At 38.3% G+C, this 26,948-nt stretch overlaps 1 protein-coding gene across 3 annotated transcripts in view; it reads right to left on the bottom strand.

Annotated features, from left to right (window-relative positions):
* Positions 1-458: 458 nt before the first annotated feature.
* Positions 459-26,948, bottom strand: part of SLC44A3 (solute carrier family 44 member 3) — a 40,495-nt gene continuing 14,005 nt past the window's right edge. The window contains exons 10-17 of one of the 3 annotated variants that reach the window (XM_030279197.4): positions 22,599-22,764; positions 19,842-19,906; positions 16,549-16,637; positions 13,989-14,066; positions 4,421-4,558; positions 3,715-3,951; positions 1,830-1,925; positions 459-704 (exon numbers count right to left, since the gene is read on the bottom strand). In XM_030279197.4, the coding sequence (XP_030135057.4) occupies positions 699-704; positions 1,830-1,925; positions 3,715-3,951; positions 4,421-4,558; positions 13,989-14,066; positions 16,549-16,637; positions 19,842-19,906; positions 22,599-22,764 (875 nt within the window). In that variant the 3' untranslated portion in view covers positions 459-698. Of the gene's footprint in view, positions 705-1,829; positions 1,926-3,714; positions 3,952-4,420; positions 4,559-13,988; positions 14,067-16,548; positions 16,706-19,841; positions 19,907-22,598; positions 22,765-26,948 lie in introns of all 3 variants that reach the window. The other 2 variants (XM_012575163.5, XM_030279199.4) reach the window with 2 other exon arrangements.

Here is a 26,948-nt window from a genome sequence, read left to right as displayed (position 1 = left end):
TCTGTCCTGTTATTTTATCTCTGTCATCTGCTACTTTGCCAAACTCTAAATATAGATGCAAATTTTTCTGCTTCATCTTTTCAATTGCAGAAAGAAGGAAGGGACTATTCCTCATCTGCCCTTTGGAGAGGAGCTGGACAGTTTATGATACGAACTAGTAAAATCCATTCCCAAAAGAGTATAATTAAAAGAAAGACACCTACCTCATAACTGATAATTATCTTGACTACAGAGAATTTCTATCAAGGGTAATTTCCATCAGTGAGCTTAGTCTGTTCCTTAATTGGCTGTTCAGGTATGCAGAATGAATCAGGACACAGTCACCTCAGAGTGCCTCCTCTACAAATGTTTCTGCATTTACTGTTCTAGGGATGACTGGCACAGCATTCCCAGAGAAGCCTGAAAAAATCATGTTAACTCCATGACCTTTTGACTCACTAATTTCATCTGACAACATAGAAATTGACAAAGAGTGAGTTTATTATCAACTTTCAGACCAAGTGTAGTAATAAAAATTAGATGTGATGACACACAAAATATTTTATTCATACAAACAGATTGTGTGTCATTGTACCAGTGCAGAAGATACAACAGATTTAGGGAGCTAATACTTTGTCCTGGGCTATTGGTAATCTATATTGATAAGACCATTTTTGCTATTGCTGCTCTTCTTCCACTCTTCCTGGTGTACTTCACATTCAAGTCTACAAAGAGAAAAAAACGGGAGTCAAATAATGTGTAGCACTGTTTCTGTATTTAAATGTCATAAGGGTAAACTGGGAAAACAATTAAGCTTCTTTTGTATCTCAAATCCACAATGTTCTTGCAAGGAATAACACCCACCCAGCCTCTGGTTTCTGTGCTCAGCAAAAAAACTACTGAAGAATGCAGTAACAGACCCAAACAATGAAAATACTTAGTACTACCCCTCACTGTAGTAATAAACTGGAGGAGTGCTCTGCCTGTAGCAGAATGTCCTCAGGATTGAGTGAGAGGTCACTAGAGCCTGGTACCTTTTGAAGAAGAAAAATCACCAACATCTGTTACACTTCTGTAAGTAGCTGTGACAGCAGAGGACTTGTAGTAGTACCCAGCAAGTGTGGGTGCCAGAGGACTGATTGTTCCTGCAATTCTGTTCCTGCAGAATCTTCCTCTAGCAGCCCTAGCTTGTCTCCCACAGTGCTTGGGGAAAATCAGTCCTGATTCTGAACTTGCTGGGGCAGCTTCTCAGGCTGGCCAATTTGCAGTACTTTTTCAGATGTCAGTGAGTGAGTGTTGACTCTGAGGACTTTCCCAAGCCTGGGTGTGGGGAAACACTCCCTTCTGGCATGTCAGCTTTGTTACCCCATCACAAAACAGAATAAATAAATATATATACTGATAAAAAAGGAAGAGAGGAGAAGCGGGGAGAAGAGAATGGGGCTGGGGGGAGGGGAAAAGACTCTAAGATCTGGTCTTAGAGGTCTGGAACTTTAGCAGTTCTGGCATGAAATTAAGCAGCCTACCACTCTTCTGACTTTGCTACAGCCCGCAGGTGAAAGACTTATCTGAATATGATTTATCTCCCACCCCTCTGGCACTGTCCAAACTTTCTCTTCTTCTGCTGGGCACAATGGGGAATGTGAAAGAAAAAGAGAGTAATTTTTTGATCCATCCATTTTGTACTAGCAGAGGGTTTCCTGAGGAGGGAAAGCAATAGAACAGGATACTGGGTACAGCATGCTGGTTGCTGTGAGATGTCAGGAGACACATGATAACCTTCATCCCTTCTTCTTGGAACATAAAGGCAAACACATTAGCTGGCAGGTAAATACATATCCCATGCTCACCATAGGCTGCAGCTCTGTTCCATCATTATCCTGGAATGGTCTTGTGCTTCTGTGGTTTCGCCCTTCTGTTAACTTGTTACTCTGACTCACAAAGGTCTACAAGCACAAACCAGGGTGAGATCGTTTGTGAAAGGAAACCATTATGCTAATAAAAATACCTGGTGAAGGAAGATAATTAGCCCAGGGCTAAGAAACTGTAGCTGGTTCCTGGCTGGATGACAGTGATACTGTGAGGGACTGCAGAGGCAGCAAAAGCAATGAATGCAGCTGAGAAAAATGAATTAAAAATCTCTGGTACATCTCCTAATGCAGGAATGAGGTTTCCAGGTGTATGAAATCCCTCCCCCGGCTCTCCGCCCACTGCTGCATATTGTCCTGAGGGCCACAGAGCCTCCCTTCCACCCCCGGGATGTTTGTAACCTGATTGTAACACAGACAAGTCAAATGCCTTCATGTGTTGGGAAACTCCGAATTCTTGTCTGTGTTAGCAAACTTACTCTTGATCATACACAATGAGGAGGAGTTTGGATGTTCTGCCCACAGTTTTTCCATAGAAGGGTACAGAGCCTGTCCTGCTTGGAAGACTCCTTGTCCCTGTGGGAAATCCTCTCTTCACCCACAGCTCTAGGGCATGGCTAATTACACAGAATTAAGAGCAGAGTTAAAGAGAAACTACCACAAAGTTTGGAAGTGGAGAAAGGAGAGCCTCTGTTTCATGAAGGAAAATTGGCTCAAGTATTTTAGAATTTGGCAAAACAGAGAGGGAAGGACAGAGGTCAAGGCTTCAGAGTTTTCCATTTGGTTTTATATTCCTAGCCAGGCGATGTGCTTAAGTACTATTCTGAACTAAAGCCAAAGAATATATATCTGATTTCTTCTGTACAAGGGTTACACCTATCTTTAGGCTGCCTTTTTGCTGTTGTGCTGTTGTTGTTATTCTCAACAAGATTTTATGAATATTATAGAAACTCTAACAGCAGCATAACAAAAATAAATAAAATCCAAAACACCAAAACAGTCCTGACATTGTCCTGAAGAAAGCCATCCAGAACATTTGTGTCATGTGAGCTACTCTGGCTGCTGGTTATTAATTTTCATGGATTGCTAAGATTCTCTCTGTTGTGTAGTTTGTGAAGGAAAAGACAGAAGTGTCAAAAATAGCACAAAAGGAAAAAAAATGCCTGCATCTTCAGATATTCTCTTAATTAGAAAGGGGTGACACATATATATTCAAAGGCTTCAGTTACAGCACTGCATCAATATTAGCTAAGTACTGAAGGTAATACAATACAGTAATTACAAGGGTAAAAATGCAGAACAACCTGTCCAGAGGCAGAAGAGTTTAATCAAGAGATAGAAGAAAATGTTTTGGCAAAAGAATCTGTAAAGGTATGGAGCAGAGCAACTCCGATTTGCATGAAATATGTTCAGAACAACAGTATCTGTAGGATGTGGAATGGATCCCTGACCTGCTACTTGTTAATTTTTTCTCATCAGTGTACAGTTAGTCACAAGAAATATAAGTATTAATCTTAGGGCACCCCATGGATCCATTTCAGCAGCTAGCTTGTCTATTTATTTATATCTTTTAATTACCAACAATATATTGACAATATCTCTAATTAGGCCTAAATAGTCAGCCATTACTTACAGAATATGATCTAAAAGAAGGCAGCAGGTCATAGCTAAGACAAAGGAGTCAGAGGAAGCCATTTACTTCAGTTTATAAATTAATGTACTTGTATCCCTGAGTCCATCCTGTTCTAAGGTGTTGGAAAGGAAATAGCATGGGTTGTGGGTTCAGATTACTAGGTCCTGGTGAAAGAAAAAGTGCTTAAAAGCTTAGAATGTCTCAAATATCTTTGCATTAATCAGTGGGATTTACCAGCAGCTCCTGATCCACAAAGTATGGCTTCTCTGGAGTTCCATCATTTGTTTCCATATCAATAGCAAAGCAAAGGAACAAGGCATCTGCTGTCACTTCAAACACAGACAGAAAGCTGTGGGACATCAGGTAGGCAAAAAATCCAACCAGCAAGAGAGGAACTACCCAAGCCTGCAGCTCCCGATGGTAGTTAAATGCCATCAAGCCTCCAAAAACAGTAAAGCATACAACAAACACCTGTAAAGGGCAGTGAGAGAGAAGGGCAGCCTCAGTAATCACGCAGAAATGTTTCTTATTTAAAAAACCAATCCCCAAAACCCTGAGGCAAATATATTACAGCCAGAATTTTAAGAGCACATCTCATCTGGGAGATAGCTAAGCAATTTCCAGCATCACAAAGTTGTGACACTTTGTGTTCAATTCCATGTGTAAATACCACAGGGCAGAGGAAACCTCTTGCCATGTATTTACCAAAGGCTTTATGCAATTGGAGCTGCCAGAGTGGGTCCAAGGACATTGCTATCTTACAACAAAATAACTCTGCAAAGTTCAATTCCTCAGATATTCTCTCCCAAGCTTATTTTATAGCATTGACAACACTGAATTTAACAAATATAAACTTTATATACTTTAGGTATATGAAAAGATAATCAGACCTGATTTTTCACTTCATTTTTACAGAACAAATATTTTTATTTACTCTTACCTTTCCTAAAAATAGGAGAAAATCTCCAAAGCAGCTAATGGATGCAAGTTTAGCAGAATTCCTTGCCAAAATACTGACAGTATCCTTTGCTGATGTACAAAAATTTGTCCCATTTATGGCTGTAGTTGTGTATGCATGCTGAAATGACATAAGATAATAATGCAGTGAGAAAGGAAAGACTCATAATCTAGATTTTACTTCAGCAAAACACAAAGCCTTAAACTCTATTTGGAATTATTGACTTTATGAATATAAAGAGTTATTTTGCATAATATGGCAATTTTATTTTAAATTACTATAATAGTCATGCTTCTAAATTCAAAGAGATTTCTACATAATTTCCACCATTAGCAAATGTTACAATAGTGACTAAATAAATTCCTGAAACCACATTTATCCTGTTCACTTTAAATCACCAAAGTTCTCTACCCCAACACTTGTGAATGAATATGACACAATTACCAGAGAACACCTGGAGTCACACTGTCCAAACTTACTGGCTATATATCTCCAACACTGCTGGCCACTGTGTAAGTGAAAAATGAAGTTATGTATTTACTGGGTCATTAAAGGTTGATGATTAAAAAGCTTTTATACATGGCTCTTTCAAACACTGTAGTGAAATTCAAGCTTATAGTCATAACCATTAAACAAATCTTTTTGTGAAGGATTCTGGACTAGACCAGTGACTGTATCATGTGTCCCACCCCACTCAGAACAACAGATAATTGGGGCACTCCCAGTTTTTCACTGTATTTAGAATTTTACATTATATTGCTTGATGGAAACTTGCCTGGACAGGTGGGGAGGATAGAATATTTACCTTCATGGATTTGATTATTTTTGCACTTCTACATAAATTAACATGTATGTCCCATTTATGGAACTCCTCAGCAAGGTTTTGAAACTATGTCCAAAATATCAGCTAAGAAAAGCAGCACTCATGATACATTAATTACTGGGCTTTACCAGCAATTCTTACAAGTAGGTTCCCTTTACTCAAACTATTAGAAGGCAGATTACACCACACAAGCTTTAGTCACATCTGATATGGTCAGTAAGAGCTGCAGTGTGCAAAGGATTACTGTTCTAAAGGAATTTATAAACCCAAACATGTATGTGATGCTTACAATTGCTTTCTGCTTCACCTGGAAATGAAAAAAAAAAAAAAACCAGCTCATAAGGGGTTTGCTGAAAGTGAATTATACTGGCCTACTGAAAACCCTTCCTGTTCAAAAATCTGGGTTTTCTTACTTAAAATTCAAAATATAAAACAATTTCAGATATCTGAAGCAAAGAAAATTTATTTCTCTAGAGTTCAGTTTTACCTCTGAGCAATTTCTGTAGCATAGAAAAGCTGTGACATTGTATGAGAGGAGGAAAGGGAGGGAGGAAAGGGAGGGAGGGAGGAAGGAAGGGAGGAAGGGAGGGAGGGAGGAAGGGAGGGAGGGAGGGAGGAAGGAAGGGAGGAAGGGAGGAAGGGAGGAAGGGAGGAAGGGAGGAAGGGAGGAAGGGAGGAAGGGAGGAAGGAAGGAAGGAAGGAAGGAAGGAAGGAAGGAAGGAAGGAAGGAAGGAAGGAAGGAAGGAAGGAAGGAAGGAAGGAAGGAAGGAAGGAAGGAAGGAAGGAAGGAAGGAATTAAATGCAATCAAAGAGTTTTTGCCTCTTTATTGGGGATATTATTTATATAAAAAATAGAGTTTTTTCCTGATAGTAAAGAAAAAACAGTGACATTCTGTCACTGGTATTTACTGTAAGTACAGTAAATACTGTACTTACATATTAACAAATACATCCATAGATGGAAAAAGTATAAATAAAGACCATGGATTTATTGCCTACTCTATGAAAACATCAGAGACAGCAATGAACTCTACAGAAACTCAAAGAGTATCTGCATAAAAATATGTTTAAACAAGCAAGTTCACTTAATTCCTAAATAGGAAAAAATGCTTTCTCTGCTAACTTTCATTTATCCTGAGGGTGTTCCCTTCCTGGCAGGATGCCATCACCCCAGAGCATCCCAGGATGCAGCAGCAGGAGAGCTGCCAGTGCCAGCCCTGCTGGCCCAGGACAGGCAGAGACGGCCTCACCTCACACTCCCTGTCTGCCAGTGTATTTCAGACATGGACAGATTTCTCTTTATAATGTGCTGTGAGTTCAGTCTGTTTCATCATTCCCAGGGAACTGAGACACAAAAAGGAAAGTGTTTTCTAAGTTTGCTTTTGTCCCTTAAGAACTAAATTCAGAGCAGATCCTGATCTGGTGAGGTCAGTATAAATTTTGCCAATAAATGAAACAGAGATTCTGTATTCATTATAAATTGCAAAAAATGTGTTTTAAAAATAAAAAAGAATGCTGAAAAAGCACGTGGGCTTGTACAAACATTGTTTCCAAACTTAAAATAAATACCCATTTGCTTGCACTCCCAAAATAGCCACTTTGGTATTCAAAGAATGTGCAATGAAAAGAATTTCTGATATCTATTAACTAGAATGGTTACCTTGGAAAGACTGAAAATGATGTTGGAGACAGTACACTACCTGAACAGGCATTTATTGTGTTACAAACCAGCTGATAAAAAATGGCATTTATAGCAGTTACAACTTAAACAATGTAAGTATTACCTAATGAGAATACTCAAGAAATAAAGGCAGCCAGGTAATAATCTAACATTCTGGAATGAATAGGAGAGAGACAGAAATTAATGAACTGCTGAAGGCTGCAAAACTAGTCAGACATGTGAAGCAAGAATATTACCAGCACAACTGGAAGATTTAGCCAAGTGATCGCTACCTTTTAGCAAAAATACATTTCTGAGGAAAAAAAGTATTTGAAGGGTTTCTTGTTCAGCCTAGAATCTTTTTCCATACACTTGCCTCACAATTCTCAAGTTTCTCATACAGACCCCATGCCCTGATCCCATCCAGCCACATAGAAATCTACATGTTCTCACTAACAAAGCACATCAAACATTTAAGCTAACCCACATTTCCATGAAACTCAGCATCACATGGGAATGAGCTCAAGTGATTTTTTTATTCTTACTCATCAAGGAACACCTAACATACACAAGTTATTACTTATATTTGCAAATAATTTTGCTTTGAATTAAAAAGTTTATATAGCCCACTAATTTTAAAATTGCAGGATATGTGCAAAAATCTAAAGCCTTTCTAATTAAAGATTGTTGTGAAGGCTAAGGTGGTAGACCATGGCCAGTTAATAACCTGCTAACATTTAGAAACAGGTTATTTAAATATGTGTTTCTACAGACTATATTTTTTTCCAAGCACAAAAGCTTTAGTAGACTTGAAAATGTTTGAGAGAAGGGCAGCAGGAATGATCCAAAAGGCATGGAATGTCTTCTGTCTGAGGAACATGAGGCTCTTCTGTCTGGAAGAGACATGACTGAAGGAGGATGCAGCAAGAGGGCTGCAGGCTCATGAGAAATGCAGAGAGGTTGTGTAGGGTTAGATGGTTCACTGTTTCTTCCAGAATAAAGGCCAGGCAGGGGCAGGACAGTGTGAAGCAGTAGGAGCCAAATTTGAAAATAGACATTATTCCTTCTCACCATAAAGCTGTAAACTGTGAACTGCTAGGCAAAGGATGCTTTAGCTGCTAGAAGTTCACATGAGCTCAATGGAGACTGAATTTCAGGGGAAAGGCATCTGTTGAGAGTTATTAAACACACAGCTGAATAAGTCCCTAGGTTGAAAACAGATTCAGAAACAGCACAGAGACAGGGAAATAGTCTTTTGTTCTACCTTAGCATTTACTCACAGGCACTGCCAAAGACGGGATACTGAGCTAGAAAGAGATTCAGTCTGATCCTCATATACACATTGTAACTCTTATATTTTTATCTTTGCCTAATGAATTGATCTTTTACAATGGTAGTCTCTCATCTGGTGACAAACAAGTAAGGATGGCATTGACATCATAGAACGTACAGGGGATAGTAGATTGGGACCAGCATTTATCCTTGCACCAGCAAGTTGATCTCATATCACCACCCCTCTGAAGAACACAAGCCTCTTCTGGCTTGGGGCCTGGGAACTAGACACTGATTTCTCAGTGTCACGATGAATAAATAGGGAATGTGAATGTTTACATATTTCCAAATACCACAGTATGCAAAAAAAAAAATCTATTTAAAGAATATATCCTTCTGTGCCTCACAACACAGAATGTCAAAGGTCTTGGAAAAAGTGACCTGGTAGATTCATGAGAAAGCTGCTGTGGCTTGGATCCAGGCTGTAAGTTCCCCAATTGTTCAGAATAATTGCTACTTTGTGTAACAGCTGAATTCAGTCCTCCATTCTGGGGCTTGCTTACATAAAATGAGCTTTGGGTAGAGAAAATTGCCATAGCAACAGAATCTTCTTAAAAAGGAAGAAGGAGACATACTGATCTCTCATCCCAGTTCAGCTTTTTCTGCTCTGCTGGTGTTTTCATCCCAATCTGATTTTATTGCTGCCAACTCTCTTAGGGGTTGCCCTGGTCACATACCCCCAGTGCAGTGCAGCGCAGCTCAGGCCGGACCTTAAAGTGTCTTAGCCTGCAAGTGTCACTGATGCCACTGGAAGCCCTTCAGAAAGCAAAATCCAGTGGCAGCAAGAGGCAATTAGTGTGGCTGCCGTGCAGCAGTTAGTGGTCTGGTGAGAGAGTTGTATCATGACTCTCAGATGGTAGGAAAAGAGAGCAAGATGGGCCTTGTGAGACCCCACTGAAGAGATGAGGATATACAAGACTGAAAGGGACTTTCAGCCACTCCAGTGCCTATTTCAGATTAGCATATTATGCAAATCTTCTCTTAAGTGGAAAACCCCTTCTTTAAATCACTTAGGACTTCCCCTCTCCCGGGCCTTACATTTAGAGCTGTTCCAGACAGTTGTTCCGCTGGTCCTTAGGAACCTTCTTCCAACTTCCAGATGACATTTATTCATGAACAATTTATATCTACTCATTTTTCTGCTGATCTTGTCAGGCTTTTACCCCTCTCTGCTGTCTCATAGATGGCTAATGGGTTTGCTCTTACCCTTCATTTGTAACAGGATATTCCAGTCCCCTCCATGAGATAAGCCTGAGCACAAAACCAACAACCTGTACGATGTCATTTATCCCCTTCTTTCCAATGCAAGTGTCTCATCTCGTAGCTTACAGGACTGACTCTGTGCTTCCTGCAGCTTTGTTAAAAAAAGGCTATTGTCCTGTGGCTGACAAACACATGGAGAATACTTTTCTCCTTTACTTCTAATCAATAAGCACACAGCTAATACAGAAACGGTTATTTTTTGTTCCTAGGCTAATTACTACCTGTAAGAAACCTTCAACAACCTCCTGAAGTTTCCCAAGCAGTCCAAAAAGCACAACTTTCATTTATTTAAATTTCACCTTATATTTTCAATCTGGAGTTATTGGAGAAAATTTTCAGATTTTCTTGCTTCCTTCTGTCTGTGTTATCTACTCCCTCCATGGCTGTCATCCAGTGGGTAGGACCAACACACTTCCTTCTCGGAGGGTAGTTGGGTGTCCTTTCCTGCTGCATCACAGTATTACATGTGGGCTCCATTTCTATGATAGGGTTGGATCAAAAGGATCCTGCTTTATGTGTGCATTGCATGATGATTACATCATTACTGGGGTTGCTTTCAGTGATTCTGCACTTAATGAGAAAATGTTCTTATTTAGGATTTCTGAAATAAATAAAACCGAAGATTTCCAAAGAGTTGTTAATAAATTTTTTTTGCTTAAAAGCACAGAATTACCTGTCACTTGCTTAATTGCCTTTTATTTTCTCTTTCTCTCTCTTTTTTCTCCCCATTGTTTTCTTCTTAATAGGATAGGGAAGAAGAGAAAGGTATCAAAGCAAGAATTAGTCAACTTTGTTCAACTCTATTCCCTACATGGTTCATCCTACAGAATGAGTAAAGATCTAAAGATTTTTGTTTCCTATTATCATATACATAAAGTCTGTAGAGAGGAGATAAACTTAATTAAAATACTATTTCACTGCAGAAGAACATTTTATCCTTGTATTTTCAAGAGGGTTGAAAAATTAGCTCTATATGTAGAAGCAATACTGCCAGTAACATTAAAATGCACTATTGTTTTTGGGAGGAAAAAGAAGTACTTGATGGGGTGAGGCACAATGTGTTTGGCATGGAGAGAACTGTGCTTTACAATAGCATGCATGAATTTTGGTTTTATCTAGGTGAATTCTCCACAAGGCATTTAACTGAAACCTCCTGATAGGTTTCCATCCAAAGTTTAAGAGACAACCAACTGCTATGGATATACGACCATTAGACAGACTTGCTTTTGGTTTATTACACTGGACAATTGCTGGCTTTCAGTCCCCGGGAAGAGTCTCTGTCCCAGGAAATGGGGCTCACACCCTGCTGAATTTACTGACAGCCCAGAAGGCTGCACTGCAGCAGCCATGCTGATGAACATAGAAACCACACCCTGCTCAGCAACCCCTTTAGAAACCCAGGCACTGCATTTTGGAGGAGTCACTTTGCCAACTGGCTGCAGATGGACCTAAAGCAGACACAGAAAAGTAAAACTATCCAGTTGTATTGTTTTTAAAAGTCACTGCAATAAGGCTGTAAAGGGAGAACATGTGAGCGCTTAGATGTGTCTAAAGTTAAGAGTGCCATTATAATCTAAGAAAGTAGGAGAGACACAGACCTCGTGATGCCCAAATCACATTAAAGGCCAGTATATTTTTTACAGAAGAAAAATTTCAATCTCCTGCTTAAGATGATTGGATATGTTTATCTGGAACATACTGAAACCATCAGAGCCAGATGAAAAATCTGGTAATTCTGACAAGTGTTGGCAAACAGAACTGTCAAGTAAGGATAGTGACTTTATATTCAGAAAGCACTTTTCAGCCACAGAACCCTGAGTGCTTTACAATTGTTGCTAATGGATTATACACACACATGAATCACTTTGCCCATGACTGAAGTGGAACAGCTTAAGGAGTGAACTGTTTTACAGCACAGCTTAGCACAGGATCCAGTTGTAAATCCAAGAGAAATTTAGGAAGGCTGAATGTAATTGTCTATATTGCAATCTGCACAGGACACTGGGCTTACTTTACCCCTCCTCCAAAAACCACCCCTGCAAATATGACAATTGCCAGCATCTAGCACAGCACTCTGTCATGATGGGAAGATGGCAGGGTAACTCTTTGGCTTGTTCCACTTCCAGGAGAGCTGAACAAAACATTACTGAGCCTGCAGAGAATGAGTCACTTCAGGGATGCTTGCAACTATTAGAGTCAGTATTAAATATCACATTCAGGGTGGTAATGCAGCCGAAAAAGTACCCTTAGATAACATAATAGAGCACTTGCTTGATTCTGCATGGGAAGAAAGAAGCTTGCATTCTTTCACCAGGGTTACTTTCTCTAGCACCTGTTTCTCATCTGCCAAGTTCTCAGAGGGAAAACAAAGTACTCTGTTTAATCCTGATTAAACTTGTGAATGAAAGAACAGAAAGAATTTAAATTACGTAAGCAGTTTAACAACAGGTTGAAGAAAATAGTGCAGAAGTTATTGGATCTTCTATTTATTTTTTTTAGGGCTTCAGGTAATTATATGCTTTTCATTATAGTGAAAATAATGCTGGAATAAAAAGCAAAATAATAGGAAATAGTAAGGAATGCTAATGTACACAATGATCTTTGGACCAACTTTTACAACAGCTGTTCCACATTTTAGATAACAAAAAAATTAAAATCTGAACTTAAAGAATACTTCTTTAAGAAAATACTAGAAACACAGGTACAATTTTTTAACCCCTCCCTCCCAAGTCCTACTCTCAGGTCTGTGTTCAACATATGTGGGAAATTTCTATGTTGCTCCCAGCAGCTTCCACCAATCTCAGTAGGAGTTCTTAAGAGCTCACTACTTCTGTTAATCAAGAAATATGGCAAAGCTGCTTAAAACTTTAGACATATTTTCCTTCTTTTTCTCTTTTCTCTTCTACATATGGCCACAGATTTTAGAGAATCAAAGACTACGACTTTCAATCATAGTCAAAAAATGTTTTTAATGAATAGCCTTGAACAGATTAGTTATATAGGGGAAAAAATGAAATAAATACTTAGACCCACAAATTACTCTATGTAATGCAATAACTGAAGACCAATGTTTAAATTTCGTACAGATAGAAGTTCTACTAAAATCTTCCCGCCTGTTCTTGCTTTTTTTCTTCTCTAATTGTTGCCCAAATTGCCGTGGATTTGGAACATGTGTACTACCATTACCTTTGCTAAAAATAGATTTAAAAAACAAAACAAAAGTGAACACTTTATTATTATTGTTAGATTAAAAACCACAACTCATATAAAGCCAGAAATTTGCCAACAATAGAATAGGAAACAGGAACTCTTAAAAGGGGAAAAGAGCTACAATACAGCCTTCTGAAACAAAAGGAAGAACATTACAGTAATTAATTCTTTTAACAAACACACAGCAGACAACAGCTGGAGAAAGTAAACACTAGGATGCTGGATATCTCTTTGAAAGGCAGGAAGCCAAGCCAAGGGGAAGTGGTGACTACAAATGGAAAGCCTGGAGACAAAATGAACTCTGATATTCCTCACCAAGACGCTGACTATAAGACCTACCTAGAAAATGTAAGCCTGGAAAATTCAGAAATTTCACTGCAAAAGTATTTACTCTATGGTAAACTAAATTGAAATCTTTCTCTTCATAACTGTCCAAGATTAAAGCTAATTTATGCACCAACTTAAGAGGAGAAGTCAGACCATTATCAGAATTATCTTGTTTACTTCACTACTACCCTCAGCAATGAAAACAAAGAATTCAGCAGTCGGAGGGTGGAATCAGTGTGAACATATGATTCCCTTTCACATTAGGAATATCACAGTTCCTAGAGATAGAACAAGGCAATGCCAAAGACAAAACCTAATTATTTACAATAATGTATGTAACTCTGGAATGCATCTGGTGAAAAGAATTGTGAAGGTAAAAAGAGGTATGAAGTACATGTAAATCTGCTGTAAGGCAGAAATCATCAATTTCCAATTAAAACATCTTTTAAACAAGACTGCTATCATCATGGTTTGTATTTCCAGATCTACTGATACTGGCAATCACTAGGAATTTAAGTTTCTTTATTCAGGACTTTCAGGGGGGAAACACTGTAACTAGTTAGTGTCACATCTCCAGGTATGTTTCCTAATTCTTCATTGCTTCCTCCTACCTGGACTCTGTGTTTCAGAAGTCTGTGTGGCACAACTCAAGAAAATGTTAAGTCTTCTTACCTACAGAAATAGCAAGTGGCACTCTGAAAGGGCTGACTATCTCAAGCTATATTAACAAGTTTTCTAAAATCTAGCACCTTGCATATTTGTCAGTTCCCTGTTTCTTCCCATTGAGCACTTGGAGGCTTTTTTGTTTGTTTAATTTAGGTGGCCAGCAGGAAAATTTGGCCTGCATGCCATGCTAAGCCATTTTTAGCCAGGGTTGGTCAGGCACCAACCATGGTATCCAGACAAGGCTGAGGGACAGAGATGACAGAGCATACCTGGTTAAAGTATCTTAAGCAACTTTCCTGGAAGCAAACCCAGCAGAAACAGCAGTTGAACAGGTGCTTTGCATTCTTCTGCAATAAAATGAAATGAGTGGTTATTGGGCACATAATTAGCCTCAAAAAAAAACCAAAACACCATTCTACAAAAACACGTGTCTGACTCTTCTAATAGAATTTTCACTTCGGCAGCAGATATTTCCATTAGGATTTTAGGAATTGTTTTTAGTTTAGACTGTTCAATATTAATGACTGGAGAGCTGTGCTTTCTTTTTTTTTCTTTCTGTGTATGGAAGATTCTTCTCTGGGAAAAGAAAATAAGTGCTCCAAGCAGCTTGGTGAGCTAACAGCTGCCTTGGGAGAAAAACAGGCAGGCAAGTCAGTAATCCTTAAAGCACTTCACAGTGATCAGGGAGTACAGAGGAAGATTTTTAACCTGATTATTAAAAACCTTTCACAGTTCTGAAATGACCGGTATACTACAGAACAAAAATAAAAGAATGGGTAGAAGGGCTTATATGAACACATGTGTTTTGACTCAGAGCATTACATTCATTTTTTCAGGCCAAGAAGAAAAATCTTGTATTAGAATAGGCTATTTATAGATTACTGAGCTGTATTAATTTCACAGCAAAAACTGAGCAGTAAAGCCTAAGGTTTGTTTCCATGCTCCCCCATCACATCATGAGCTCAGAACACCTCAGCATGGACATGATGCAAGATAAGAACATGACATCTCGGTATCTACAGTAGCCTTCCAAAATTAAGTGCCTGTTTTTCTCAACAAAAGGAAATTCAGTTCAGGGATACTTGGTCTTTTTAATCTTATTTTCCAGAGGTCAGAATGTTTTTATCTTGTTTGGGAAAGCAGAGATCTTTCAGTCCCTAGAGAAAACTCAAGTCCCAACAACTACTATTGTTCAAGCAGAAACCACAAACCTCCTAACCTTTTCCAAAAAGGTTCATGAAAATATTCTAGGAATAACTCCTTCAAAACCGTGACTGTACATGCAAACTCCTGACAGAGAATAATTTACTCTTGCTATGTATTGCTGGAGAGATGATTTTACTAAAGCTATGTCATCTCAGTAAGGACTGTTTCCTAAAAGCCTAGAGCAAGTAATCTCACCTACAATCTCCTCTCTGATTCTGCTGGAAGACTGCTGTGTAGAAAACATCTGTAAATTTACCTGCAAGCTTGCAGGCCCCTGACTACTTCTCTGTTCATAGAGAAAGCAATATTTTTTGCAAGGGGGATGAAGTCTGTGTGAACTCTACAAGAATGCAGGGTCACTTCTCCATCCTTTAGTCCAACTACTCTGGCCCTCAGAGAAAGGGGCCATAGCCTGTCCTCCCTGCCATGCAAAGGAGCAAGGTTACTCTTGAGGGGATCTTTCCAAGGACTGAGCACATGAGCTGGCCAGAGCACTTTCTAGCCTCCTTAGCAGCAGTTACAGCTGAGGCTCATGTCACTGAATGCTTGGGAACTGGACCAAAAGGAGCCTCAAGCACAGTGCTGCACAAATAATCTTTCTTTGGCAATTAAATCTACAGTAATTCAGATTATGAGACCATGTAAGGAGCAAGCCCACTTATCCTGCTTTCTCTAAAATATTCTTAGAAAATATTCTAAGTCATGCTACCGTCTTTATACAATGTTCTTAGTTAACACAACTCACCAAGTTTTATAACCAAGACTTTCATATGAAAGCAACATAAATCCAGACCACGCCTTTCAAGTGTTTTATTACAAGGAGTTTTTATTTAAGCATTCATAACCTATACCCAACACATGCCTCATAGTAAATACCCTGTCAATCTAAATACCCTGTCATAACTATATATAACATGCTTCAAGGCAAACCCTAGAGCAAATAACCCACATTTAAAACCTTTCCTTAAATCTTCTCCTAAAATCAGAACTGTGCATTCCTAACAGTCCTCCTTCCTTGCAAAGTGCCAGAATCACATACAGTGGTGTGCTTCCAGCAGAAGATAATATGTGGAGATGCATGAAAGGAAAAAAGAAGGCAAAAAATATTCCAAACAACCCAGATCTATGGTTTATGTGTCTTAAAAGATGTTGAATACTACACAACCCCCAGGAACAGTTCTTATTCCATATATTCTTTCTATAGGAGCATATTACAAGGCAGATTAAGTATTTTCTATAACAGATTTTAAATTTAACAATAGTATTCTTAATTCTGCTTCTTAAATACTTGTGATGCAAAAAAATTTAATAAAGTAGTCTGCCATTTTTTTTTATCCTTCAGAAAAACCTTATATAAAAACACTAAATAAAGGTGAGTTTAATATGGTATTCACTGCTTTTAAAATTATAGACCTTGAGAATAAAAAGGAAGCATTGAGTTGGGAGAAAAAAAAAGCTTTCTTAATGAAGAAAACATGATAAAATATAAAATCCATCTATTAATAATAGACAGTAATAGCAATACCATCTATTTTTAAGCAAGAAATATATTATTCACTTCTTTGCCCCATGATCTCATCTTTAAACAACTATTTTCACAGTGCTACAGAAGTATTTACCTACCTTTTTGTTTAGGATATTATAAAGGCACAAGAGAACAATCCTTGGTATTCTCAGCATTGTGATGAGAAATGAGCCTTTTACAGCGGTTCCTAGATGGTAGCAGAAAAGAACTGATATGGAAGACAGGACTGGGTGAGGTGGTGGATTATTTTTATTTCTAGAAAGAGAAACAAACAATTTAAAAATGGTTTAGCAACTCATTTAAGAAGATAAGCATTGCGTCTTTTCAGTATTTGGAAATTTTAAGAATTAAGTTGTTATTGCCTTTTCCAATTGAACTACTCCAATTTTTCTACTGACTTCATCTGAATGTTCAACTTAGTCCAAAGAAAAGCAGACAAATTTATAACTTCTGAGTTAGTTTAATTCTTAAGAAACTATTGTTTTCTGGATTGGAAAAATATCTAGGGAAAAAAGAAGTAAGTGAACAATATCTGAGAATACTCCTTGAACACCTCTTTGCAGTTTCTGTCACTTCTCTCATTCTCTGCCATCTTTTATTTAGCTCTTGGTTCTGCAAGATTTTAGTCTAAGGGAATGAATCCACTATTTCTTCTTCAGTGGTAAAATTAAAACTAGAAAACAAAGTAAGTTCTCACATATAAAATTGAGAGCTACTATCTACTTTTATAATTGCAATTTGGCCAATTTTGGTTTAAAATTCTTTTTTTTCCCCCACAGAACAGGCTTTCTTTTAAAATGGAATACAGGAAAAAGGAATATCATACTATATGTTTAGGATTATAATCTGAACTAGAAACCTTGTATTTCTAGTGCACACTAAACCGTATTGTTTTGGAAAAATAATGTCTGCCAAAATCAGAAAGCAAAGACAAAAAAATGGCCTAAATACAAGTGTTATTACTTTGTTTCCTTTATAAAGGGCAGTTTAATGTCAGTCATTTACAGACAGTAATATGACACAGCTCTCAAGAATTTATGTAAACCTCAGGAAATCAGCTTAAAGACACTCCCTCACCCCTTGTCAAATGCTGAAAAAAAATCAAATAGATTAACACTCTAACATTTAAAAATGTTTCATACTATAAAAAAACCCCATATGGATCAATAGTCATAATTAGACCTTCCATAAAGTAACTATTAAGCAACTGGCCCAATCCTGAAATATTTAGTTAGGCAACAGAACCAGCAGCAGTTTGACTAAGTAGCTACATAAAGATCTGACATAATATCACAAATAAGAAGTCCTGTTTTAGGAACTGATTTCTTCAAAACCTCTGTTATCTTGAAAAATCAGGAGTTTGCACAAGAAATTAAAAAAATAAAAAGACACTAATAAGAAAGCGACTGGTTTGAGCTAAGAAGCTCTAAAAATATAATTTTATTAAATCCTCACTTCATCAAGGATTTAAATCATACACACTATATTCAGGAGTGGGATTATAGTTCTGAAAGAATCCTGACAGTATCACTGCAGTTCAAAAAACTTTGCACTGGAGAAGTTGTATTTAAATATGTGAATACACCACATTATTTGAAATAGGAAATTCCAGCAAAGCAGTTGCTACTTTTATTATTTTTGTCTTATAACCAGGGGAACAGCTTGGGGGATAGTGGAATTTTATACTGAATAAGGCAGTTTGGGGTTTTTTTAGAGTCATCAGGTTTCTGTGCTAGAAACACATGCATTGTAGTGTGGATGAATTATTCTATTCATATTGAGCCATTGTTTTTTTTTTTTTTCCTCCCCAAAACACTTCCTTACATATGACAGTGTCAGTTTGATCTCAGAACACAAATTACTAAGTTTCTGCAAGTTAAAGGTCAACTAGTGATAAGAAACACAGAAAGAAAAAAGTTTATTCCTGTGTTAATAATGTGTTTGTTACTGAAGAGAAAAATGAAGAAGGGTTTTAATATTTTGAAATGACTAAATAATGACCAGGAATGTAAAACAAATATTAAAGTTTAAAGCTTAGTTTAGATAAATTTTTACATATTTGAATGTTTTTCCACACCCTTTACCCCAGCAAAGGAATTAGCACAAGAACAGGGTCTGACAAGGATTTTGCTTTACCTCCAAACAGATTAGAAAAAGAACACATTTTCCTTGTAAATCTGGTTCAGAATAGGAAACAAGAAAGAAACTAAACACAGCAATAGGTGATGGTTATGACTGTAAACAAGCTCAAGATTGGCTCAAACCTACTCCCATTGCTGCCAAGGCTGAAGTTTCACCCACCTTTGTGCATTATGTGGCTGCAATCCTGAAGTGGCTTTAGCACAAGCATACAGTCATTATGCAGTGGATTCTGTGTATGTGAACTCCACTGCATGTGCACAAGGTATCAAGGAAATCTGGGAATCTGCCTGATTGGTTATAAGACTGAATAGTGCCACAGCTTGCTTTTCCTCTTTTGTATTTCTGTTTTAAGTTATCATGAGATTGTTTGATTTACATACAACACTACTATTCCAAACTCCTATGGACCTCTATTCAACACCACATTATCTTTTAATAATTTTATTTCTTCACTACTGTCAATTGCCTTCATTTACTTGTGAGTTCCGTGACACTCAGTATCTTTCTTTAACACTAAGTTCCTTGAATCAAATGATCAAACATGCATCTTTGCTTTCATTTGAAAAACATTTTTTGTGAGAAGAAAAAAATGTCATCTTGACACACTCAGCAGACATAAACATTTGAATGGGAGAAAAGGGTATTTCTTATATTTCTTAATTTCTTTAAAATTCTCTTCTCTTATGAGCTATGCTTACAGTTTTCCTCACTCATGTCTTCCCAATTTCAAAGACAGTCAAAAAATAAATTTAGTATAAAATACTTCAGAAATGTTATGGAATGAATCTTCTATTCTTCAAGTAAATATGAATCTCAATTTTTAAACAAATACAATAAATTACAAGATTCACAACAAAACAGACATTATGAGACTAACAGAGACCACACAGACTGCACTGCCCTTTTACCTTATCTCAAAGCCACATGGAATAAGTCTGACTACATACATGCTGGTGGCTCTTTTAGGTCAAGTACATAAGTAGGGCAAAGAATGCCCATAAATATTGCAGATACATTTGAAGAGAAAGCCTTTAAAAGTTTGTTCTAGTTCATCTCTCAATGACTTTGGTGCACATCCATAAACCTTCATTTTTGACTTACTGGGAGAGATACGTATTTCACTTCTCTTGGAAACTGTGGTACTCAACACCTTAGGTAGATAACCCCAATCCTTAATTTCAAATCTGTGCAGTGATATATGTGCACTGGAGCTACTAAAGAAGCTCAGACATGGACAGAACTGTGATACCTGTGACAAATCGAGTTACCATATCACCTTCCTTTACTCCCAGAGAGGGGGAAAGGCTCATCTCCCTGCAAAGGTAAATAGATACTTAACACCTAAGCACATCAAGGTAAGAATAAACCCTCATGTGAAACACCAATTATAACAAAGAAGGCTTTTTAAAAGACCAAGCCCTTTCCACAAGTTGTAAAATGTAATCATTAAGCAAGAAAATCTACTTATTTTTATTAAATTAATTAAATATTTTGTGTATTCATATTTCATCTAAAAAAAAAGAAGGCCAAATATATTTTAAGTTGTGGTATTACAGGCCAAATATACATAACCTGTAAAGCTAATCCAGGTAGAATGACCCCCTGCCCACCCCATTTGCAGCTCAGCAGTGGTTGCTGGCCGTGCAGCGTGTTGCTGAGTGTGCTGTGGCAGGAGATTTCCGCATGGGAAGGCCGGGCCATTTCCTCGGAGCGCTTACAGGACAAGAAGAAAGCCTGTCTGTAAGATCTCATAAACAAACTCTTGTGACATGCCTTTATGATGCAGCCCCAGGGAATACATTAAAAACACACAGCAGACAAGCTCAGAGTTGCTGGAACAGCTCAAGATAACCCTTGCCCTTGCTGGTGTGGCTGCTCCTGCAGCTAACCACCCTCTCCCCATTCCTGCACTGCCCTGCATCTCTGTGGATCTGTGCTGACAGCCTGAAGGCCAGGACAAGGGATTACCCCTTCAGAAAAGTTACATTTCCCCTTGTAGACACAACTCTCTCAACACAGTACAGGTCACCTGGCAAGCAAGAAGAAAGCTTTATGGTATTGTACAAAATCATACCAATACAACTGGGAGCAGGAACCTTCTGTACTTGGCAGCCAGTTCCTGCAGCAGTAAAAAATAGCTGGAAAGCGGAAGCCCCTAGCAGGGCAGTAAATGTCATCACAGCAGTTTCTACAGGTGCTTCCCTGCTCTGCGTGAACAAGATATGGACAGTGCCTTTGCCTGGGGGATTTATGTGGTGTATTGCACCAAAATGCACTGCAGCACACAGCCCAGGAACTCAGCAGAACTACTTTACTTCTCAGGAACTCAGCAGAACTACTTGACTTTCCTGTGATTTCTCAAGCCAATTTAAATGAACCTTTAGTGCCTCAGCATTCAGCTACTAAAACTCAGGTACATCAATGTGCTTACAAGAGAAGAGCAGCTCGTTATCCACAGCAGCACAGCCATGGGAGTTCCAGAGCTTCAGTAGGAAAAAAAGCAATGACATCAGAAATGAGAGGTCCTCTCTTTCCAAGTCCTATTATAGCATGTAAAATACAAGGGTGAGACTATGTCACTCTTTCAAAAATATTTCAATGCTTAAAAAACCATCATTTTAGGTTTTATTTGCTCTTACCTAAGCACCAGTTCAGTGGCACAGCTGTTGTATTGTTAATCCTCTCAGGGACAGGCTCCTGATACACATGTTAAACCTTGTCCTGCCTTAGCTTTTTGGATGGGATGATAAAAGATTGCTTAAACCAGGGGTGGAAATTTGCTGTTCCTAGATCTTCCAGCCTTGCTGCAACAGCACAGCTCCACCAGGTGCTGCAGGATAACCCTATGGAGCCAGTCCTGCAAGCACAGCCTGTACTGATGTCCCTGCTGGGCACTGGGGAACACACCATTTGAAGACCTTCCAGCAGCAGCCTTTTGATCAGTGACTGAAACTCCCAAGGATACATTCTGGAGACCATCCACAGAGCCCTGCTTTCTAATTTTCGGAGAAGGCCAAAGCTATCCTTCCCAGCTGCCCTAGCCATATGACCCTAGGCAGAAGCACCCCCACTCCAAGGGCCCCAGGCTCTCTCTGGCCAGGCTCCCCACCTCAATCTCACATCACCTTCCTCAAGGTTAATTTCCAACAAGGTTAATTTTTCAACAGATTGAGGTTATTGTTATATTCCTCTAATACAAAATGAAGAAATGCCTTAAAATGCCAGAGTTTTTCACAGATCAGAAAATCTCATCACTGGCCATAGAATAACAGGGCACTGAGGATGAGAGAGCTCATAAAATACTCACAAAGGAAAATTTCATCAGGAAAATGCTCTCTTCATTGTCAAAAAACCCAAAAGATATTGTGAGATTTAAATCTTGCCCTGCAATAAGTGCATAAACCAAATTTTATTTCATTTTACTTTTCCTTGTTTTATCTACATTTGCATTCCAGGGTATATAATATTCAAGGAAGTTTGTTTGTATATATCTAAACACTTTACAGTGTTAAAGCATTTATAGTTAACTGAAAATATCTGCACAGAATGAAAAAAAATATTAGACCAGCAGTTATACAGGCAGAATAATGGAAACCCAAAGCAGGGATGAACACTTACAAAGAGATCAAACTGCCCATGAATACATGAAATTACCAAGGAACAATATATTGCTTCTCATTTGGAGCTAACACAGTCTCCTGGAAAAGGGTGCAACGCAGCCTGTGCCCTCCAAATGGTAATTCCCCTAGAGCAAACAGAGCTCCAATGGCTTATAACAAGGCCCAGTTTGGCCCAGCATCTCCAGGAGCAGGGGTGAGTCACATCAATATCATGCTCTTTGTAAAATCTTACTCAAGATCTTGCAACACGCAACATTATTCTATAGCAAACTGGATTCCCAATATTGACATAAATTGCAGTCTAATTGAGACTATTTTTCCTAGAAAATGATTGAAAGTAAATGCTGCAAAATCCCCCAAACTATCAGGGGCAATTCTGCACTCACCTGTTGAAATAACAAGTAACCACTGCCCCAGCAATCACCATTTGCTGACAGGCAAGAATGAATTCACTAGTCCAGATAAGGCCAACGAAATGATACCATGCCATGTAGCAAATTCCAGACAGAGCTCTGTATTCTACTTGTCCTTCCGAAGTGGACTGTGCAGTACCTGAAGTTGGGATTACACCACTGTGTTATTATAACATGCCAGACAAGGGGGAAAAGGAAAAAGGGAGACAGGGACAAAGAATTACATGGAAGTTCTACTATGCTCTTCAGTAAAGTTAAAAAAAAAAGAAGAAAAACAACTAATTTGATGCTATTTAATTCTGTCTATTCTAACAAAGTTAGAGAAACAACATTTTATGATTCAACTTGGATTTTGAAAAATAAAATCTCATTAAAAGCAAAAGACTTTAAATTGGGATTGAGACACAACAAAGGAAAGAGGAAAACTACATATTAGTAAAGATATCTGAGAAGACATTACACAAGACTTGCGTAATCAAATAGGTCAGAAGTAAAGGAAATCTTGATTTTCATTATTCAAATTTGAAATAACTGCATAGTTATGAAATGCTTTAGTGTTTTTTTGTAAGAAGCAGAAAGACTGCAGAAAAATATTAAGGATACAAAACATACTGTTGTAGCAAAACAAAACAATATTTTTATTGCTATTACTAATCACAACCATGGCCATTAGTTTTTTGTTCTCTATGCTTTGCAATCATTGTGCAAAATACAGGCAGATAAATGTAGATTCTCTGCGGGGGCGGGGGGAAGCAGACATCTGTATAGTAGTACATGCTCCAATTCTACTACTGTTATCTAAGAGCATGGATAAATTAACTTATCCAAGCTAAAAACATTCCTTCCACTTCTGTTACCAACAAAGAATTTGTTCCGTATTCATAGATGGCTTTTCACAAAAGGTGGGGGCAACTCAGATTCCTCAACAATCAGACTTTTTTTCTGTGCAATCCTCTTTGTGGCACTTGATTCTGAAGGGTAGTCAGGGGATAATGAGATTAGGACAATTTGGTCCTAGCAAAAGGTCTTTAGGTTCCTAACATGCTATTTTAAAAAATATTTTATTTTACTAAGCCTTAAGTCTATTAACCTTAAAGAGAAACATGTTCACCAAATAAAACAATCTCTGGAGGTGAGTAGTTTCTTATTCCAACTCCATGAAGAAATAACAAAGTGAGACAGAACTGGCTATTACTGCTCAAACAGCAATATAACTTCAGCTTTAATACTTCATGTATTCATTTTGTGGCCTTGGCAGAGTTAGGTTTACAGCTGGACTTGATGATCTTAAAGGTCTTTTCCAAGCTAAATGATTCTTTGACTCTGTGTTCTCCTACAGGACAACACACCACAGTCAAGTTCAAAACCACCACATACACAAGGCTATCTAGGAAATGGTTCCTTTCTGGCCTGTTTTTCCACAGCCACAGACTTCTTACTCAAGAATAATTAAAAGTAGAAACAGTAAAGATTTGTTTCAGCAATACCATCAGGTTTAGACATGGTTTTTAAGTTTTCCGAAGCAAGGTCTTTTAGTCTGCAAATTAAGAAAAATATCCATCCACCCCCTAGTAGCACTGCAGCATTATTGTAAAGTTTTTTGAAAGACAAAAAAATACTATATGGGTACATAAATACAGACATATGTTCTAGATATTTTCTTTTCTGAGAGTCAACAATATTGGCTGAACAGGCAAGCTCTCTCCAGTGCTGTATGGCTGGTCATTCACAGAAATACTGTTGTGCCTCCAATACATTCAAATAAATTTTAAGTCTGTGAAGATATTTGATGGTTTGAAAAAGCTACTACTCAGATCTCTTCTCACAAACTCTCCCTCATTCCTCCCCATCCTGTGCTTCACTGGTTTTAAGTTTGCAAAAGTGAGGATTTTTTAAGGGGAGGTTTTGAGGATATAATAATTTACTGAAGTCATTAAAACAAGTGAGGCACTATATAATTCTGAATTCAAGAGATTTTTCATTTCCCATATTTCTTCCAAAGGCTCTAGACTGCCTTTTCCTGCAGCACTCACAACTAGCCAAATACATTCATTATCCATAGCCTGCAGCCTTCACTAAGGGAATTTAGGCAAACAAGATGTCAGTGAGACACAAGGCGTCCTACCTCTCCGTTTTCATGCAAAGACATTACACCATTTGGTAGCAGAATTAAGGACATTTTCTACCATACAATCCACTGGAACATTTCTTTTTCCAAAATAGACCTGTTCAGGCTTTGTTTCAGTGGTGTTGTCATGAAGATTTATACATGTTCATATGGCAAGCTAATCCTGCCTGCTTGTTCCAGCCTACTGAAATAACCACCTGCAGTAATAACAGTAATGGCTTTGTCTTTCCTGGACAACTTGTACATGTGCACAGTGCTGTGCTCAGCTGCTCAGAAACCAGGCAGAGCCACCTGTCACTTGACCTTCGATCACTTTGCTGGTCAGGTATTGTAAACTAGCTTTGTTATTTCACAAAAATCTGTTTAATGATATAACCATCTCTGTTTGATTTCCTGTCTTCTGGGCCTACCAGACATGCCTGATTTTGTCAACAGAACTACATGCAAAGCTATTTTTCTATACTAGTATCTCAGATAAACTTTAAAGCTGTCCTAGTTAACCTGTCAAGAAAAGTATATGCCATTTTCCTCATCACTGTACTATGGTCTATCTGTTCATACAAACTAAACTTTTTCAACAAAGCCCTGAAATATAGTTTAGTCTGTCAACAGAATATTTTTTTCCAACTACACAATCATGACTCTTCCCAGTGTTCCATACACTCTTAGCAATGACATTAACAACTCAATAAAGAAGTGAAGTGCCTACATCTGAATCACCAAATCTGGAAGCCTTTGATCAGTACAAGTGTTGATCTGCTGCCAATACTTCAAAAGAAGTGATGTTAACAATGCAAACAGGCCAAGTGTTTGCAGCAGAACCCGGGAGAATTTCTCCGTGGGACTCGCAGCCCAGCGCTGCTCCGGCAGCCAGCACAGACACATTGGGACAGCAGTCAGTGGTGGGTGTGTGTGGTACCTTCAGCTACTTTTGGGGACTGACAGACTCAGTTCAGATGTCTTTATTCAGCAGCTGCTGCTCTGAGGTTTTGCTGATGCCTGCAGCAACATGCTGTTGTAAGAGACAAAAACTCCTGGGAAGTCTAGTCCAGCAATTTCCTTATCACAAACAAAGAGCCACTGACAAGAAAATACTGAGAGCCTGTTTATCAGTTCCTGTTAACATGAAAATATGCTGTGCCACTCCCACTGTGAGGAAAGGCTCTGGAATCATACACTGGATCTTAGTGCTTCCTGCAACACAATGTATTGTGTTATCTTATTTTGTGCTTTTTCATGTGAAGGTATTTACAGGTAAGCTACCTGACTGTAATTGGAATGTCAAGGTCCCTGCAGGAAATACATTTTTATTGCTCATATTGCTGTCGCATGTAGTTCTGCTGCTCACTTGCAGAATGTAGGATCCACCTTCATTACACAAAAAAAAAAAAAAAAATCACACCACCTTCTCATCTTACATTCACAGTATTTACACCATGTGGACTTCACAGCTCCTGCACTCTGGAAAGTGCAAACAATAAAACTCAATAACCCTAGGACATATCAGCTTTTCCAAAGAACAGCTGAATTCCATTCCTAGCCAGCTAATGGTTCTAACTGGTGCCAGTGCTTGTGCTACCTAAAGTCTCATGAAGTCTTGGCATTTCTCCTAGTTTTCTGGGTCTGGAATTCACTCAGCTTCTGCTAGTCTTACACATTCTGAATTACCAAGGTACTTAGGCAGGTGCCTACCTTAAAATGCATAAGTAGTCCCACTGATTTTAATAGGATTATTCATGTGTTTCAAATTAGTCATGTGCATAAGTACCTTTAAGTGCAGGCTATAGCTTTCTATAGCTCCCAAGAAGTTAGGGTTTTTTTTCTCACAGCACCACTAACTTTTGGAGGAGATGTAAATAAGGTGCCTGCATGGTCGCATAATGATCAGGTGTGCCGCAGCTGAAGCAAGGATCAAGTGTGCCATAACTGTTAAGATGCAGAGACACCATAAATATGATATAACTAGTGCAGATTCAAAGAAAATGTTAAGAACAGGTGCAGCACAGCAGCAAGCCAATTTCATTTATCCATCTTTCTGTATTAGACAAAAGACTAGTGTCTTTGTAAACATTTCATTTCTTCATCTTTCTTGGTATATTTGCATTTAAAATACAGCCTGCACAGCCCCAGAAAATATATTTGTGAGAAGAAAATGTCAAAGTGTCAAACCCAAGAAAATCACCACCTATATTTTA

The sequence above is a fragment of the Taeniopygia guttata genome, chromosome 8, assembly GCF_048771995.1.
Source record: "Taeniopygia guttata chromosome 8, bTaeGut7.mat, whole genome shotgun sequence".
NCBI classification, from domain to species: Eukaryota; Metazoa; Chordata; class Aves; order Passeriformes; family Estrildidae; genus Taeniopygia; species Taeniopygia guttata.
The sequence above is the reverse complement of the archived record's forward strand: the minus strand, read 5'-3'. Positions and strand labels throughout refer to the sequence as shown.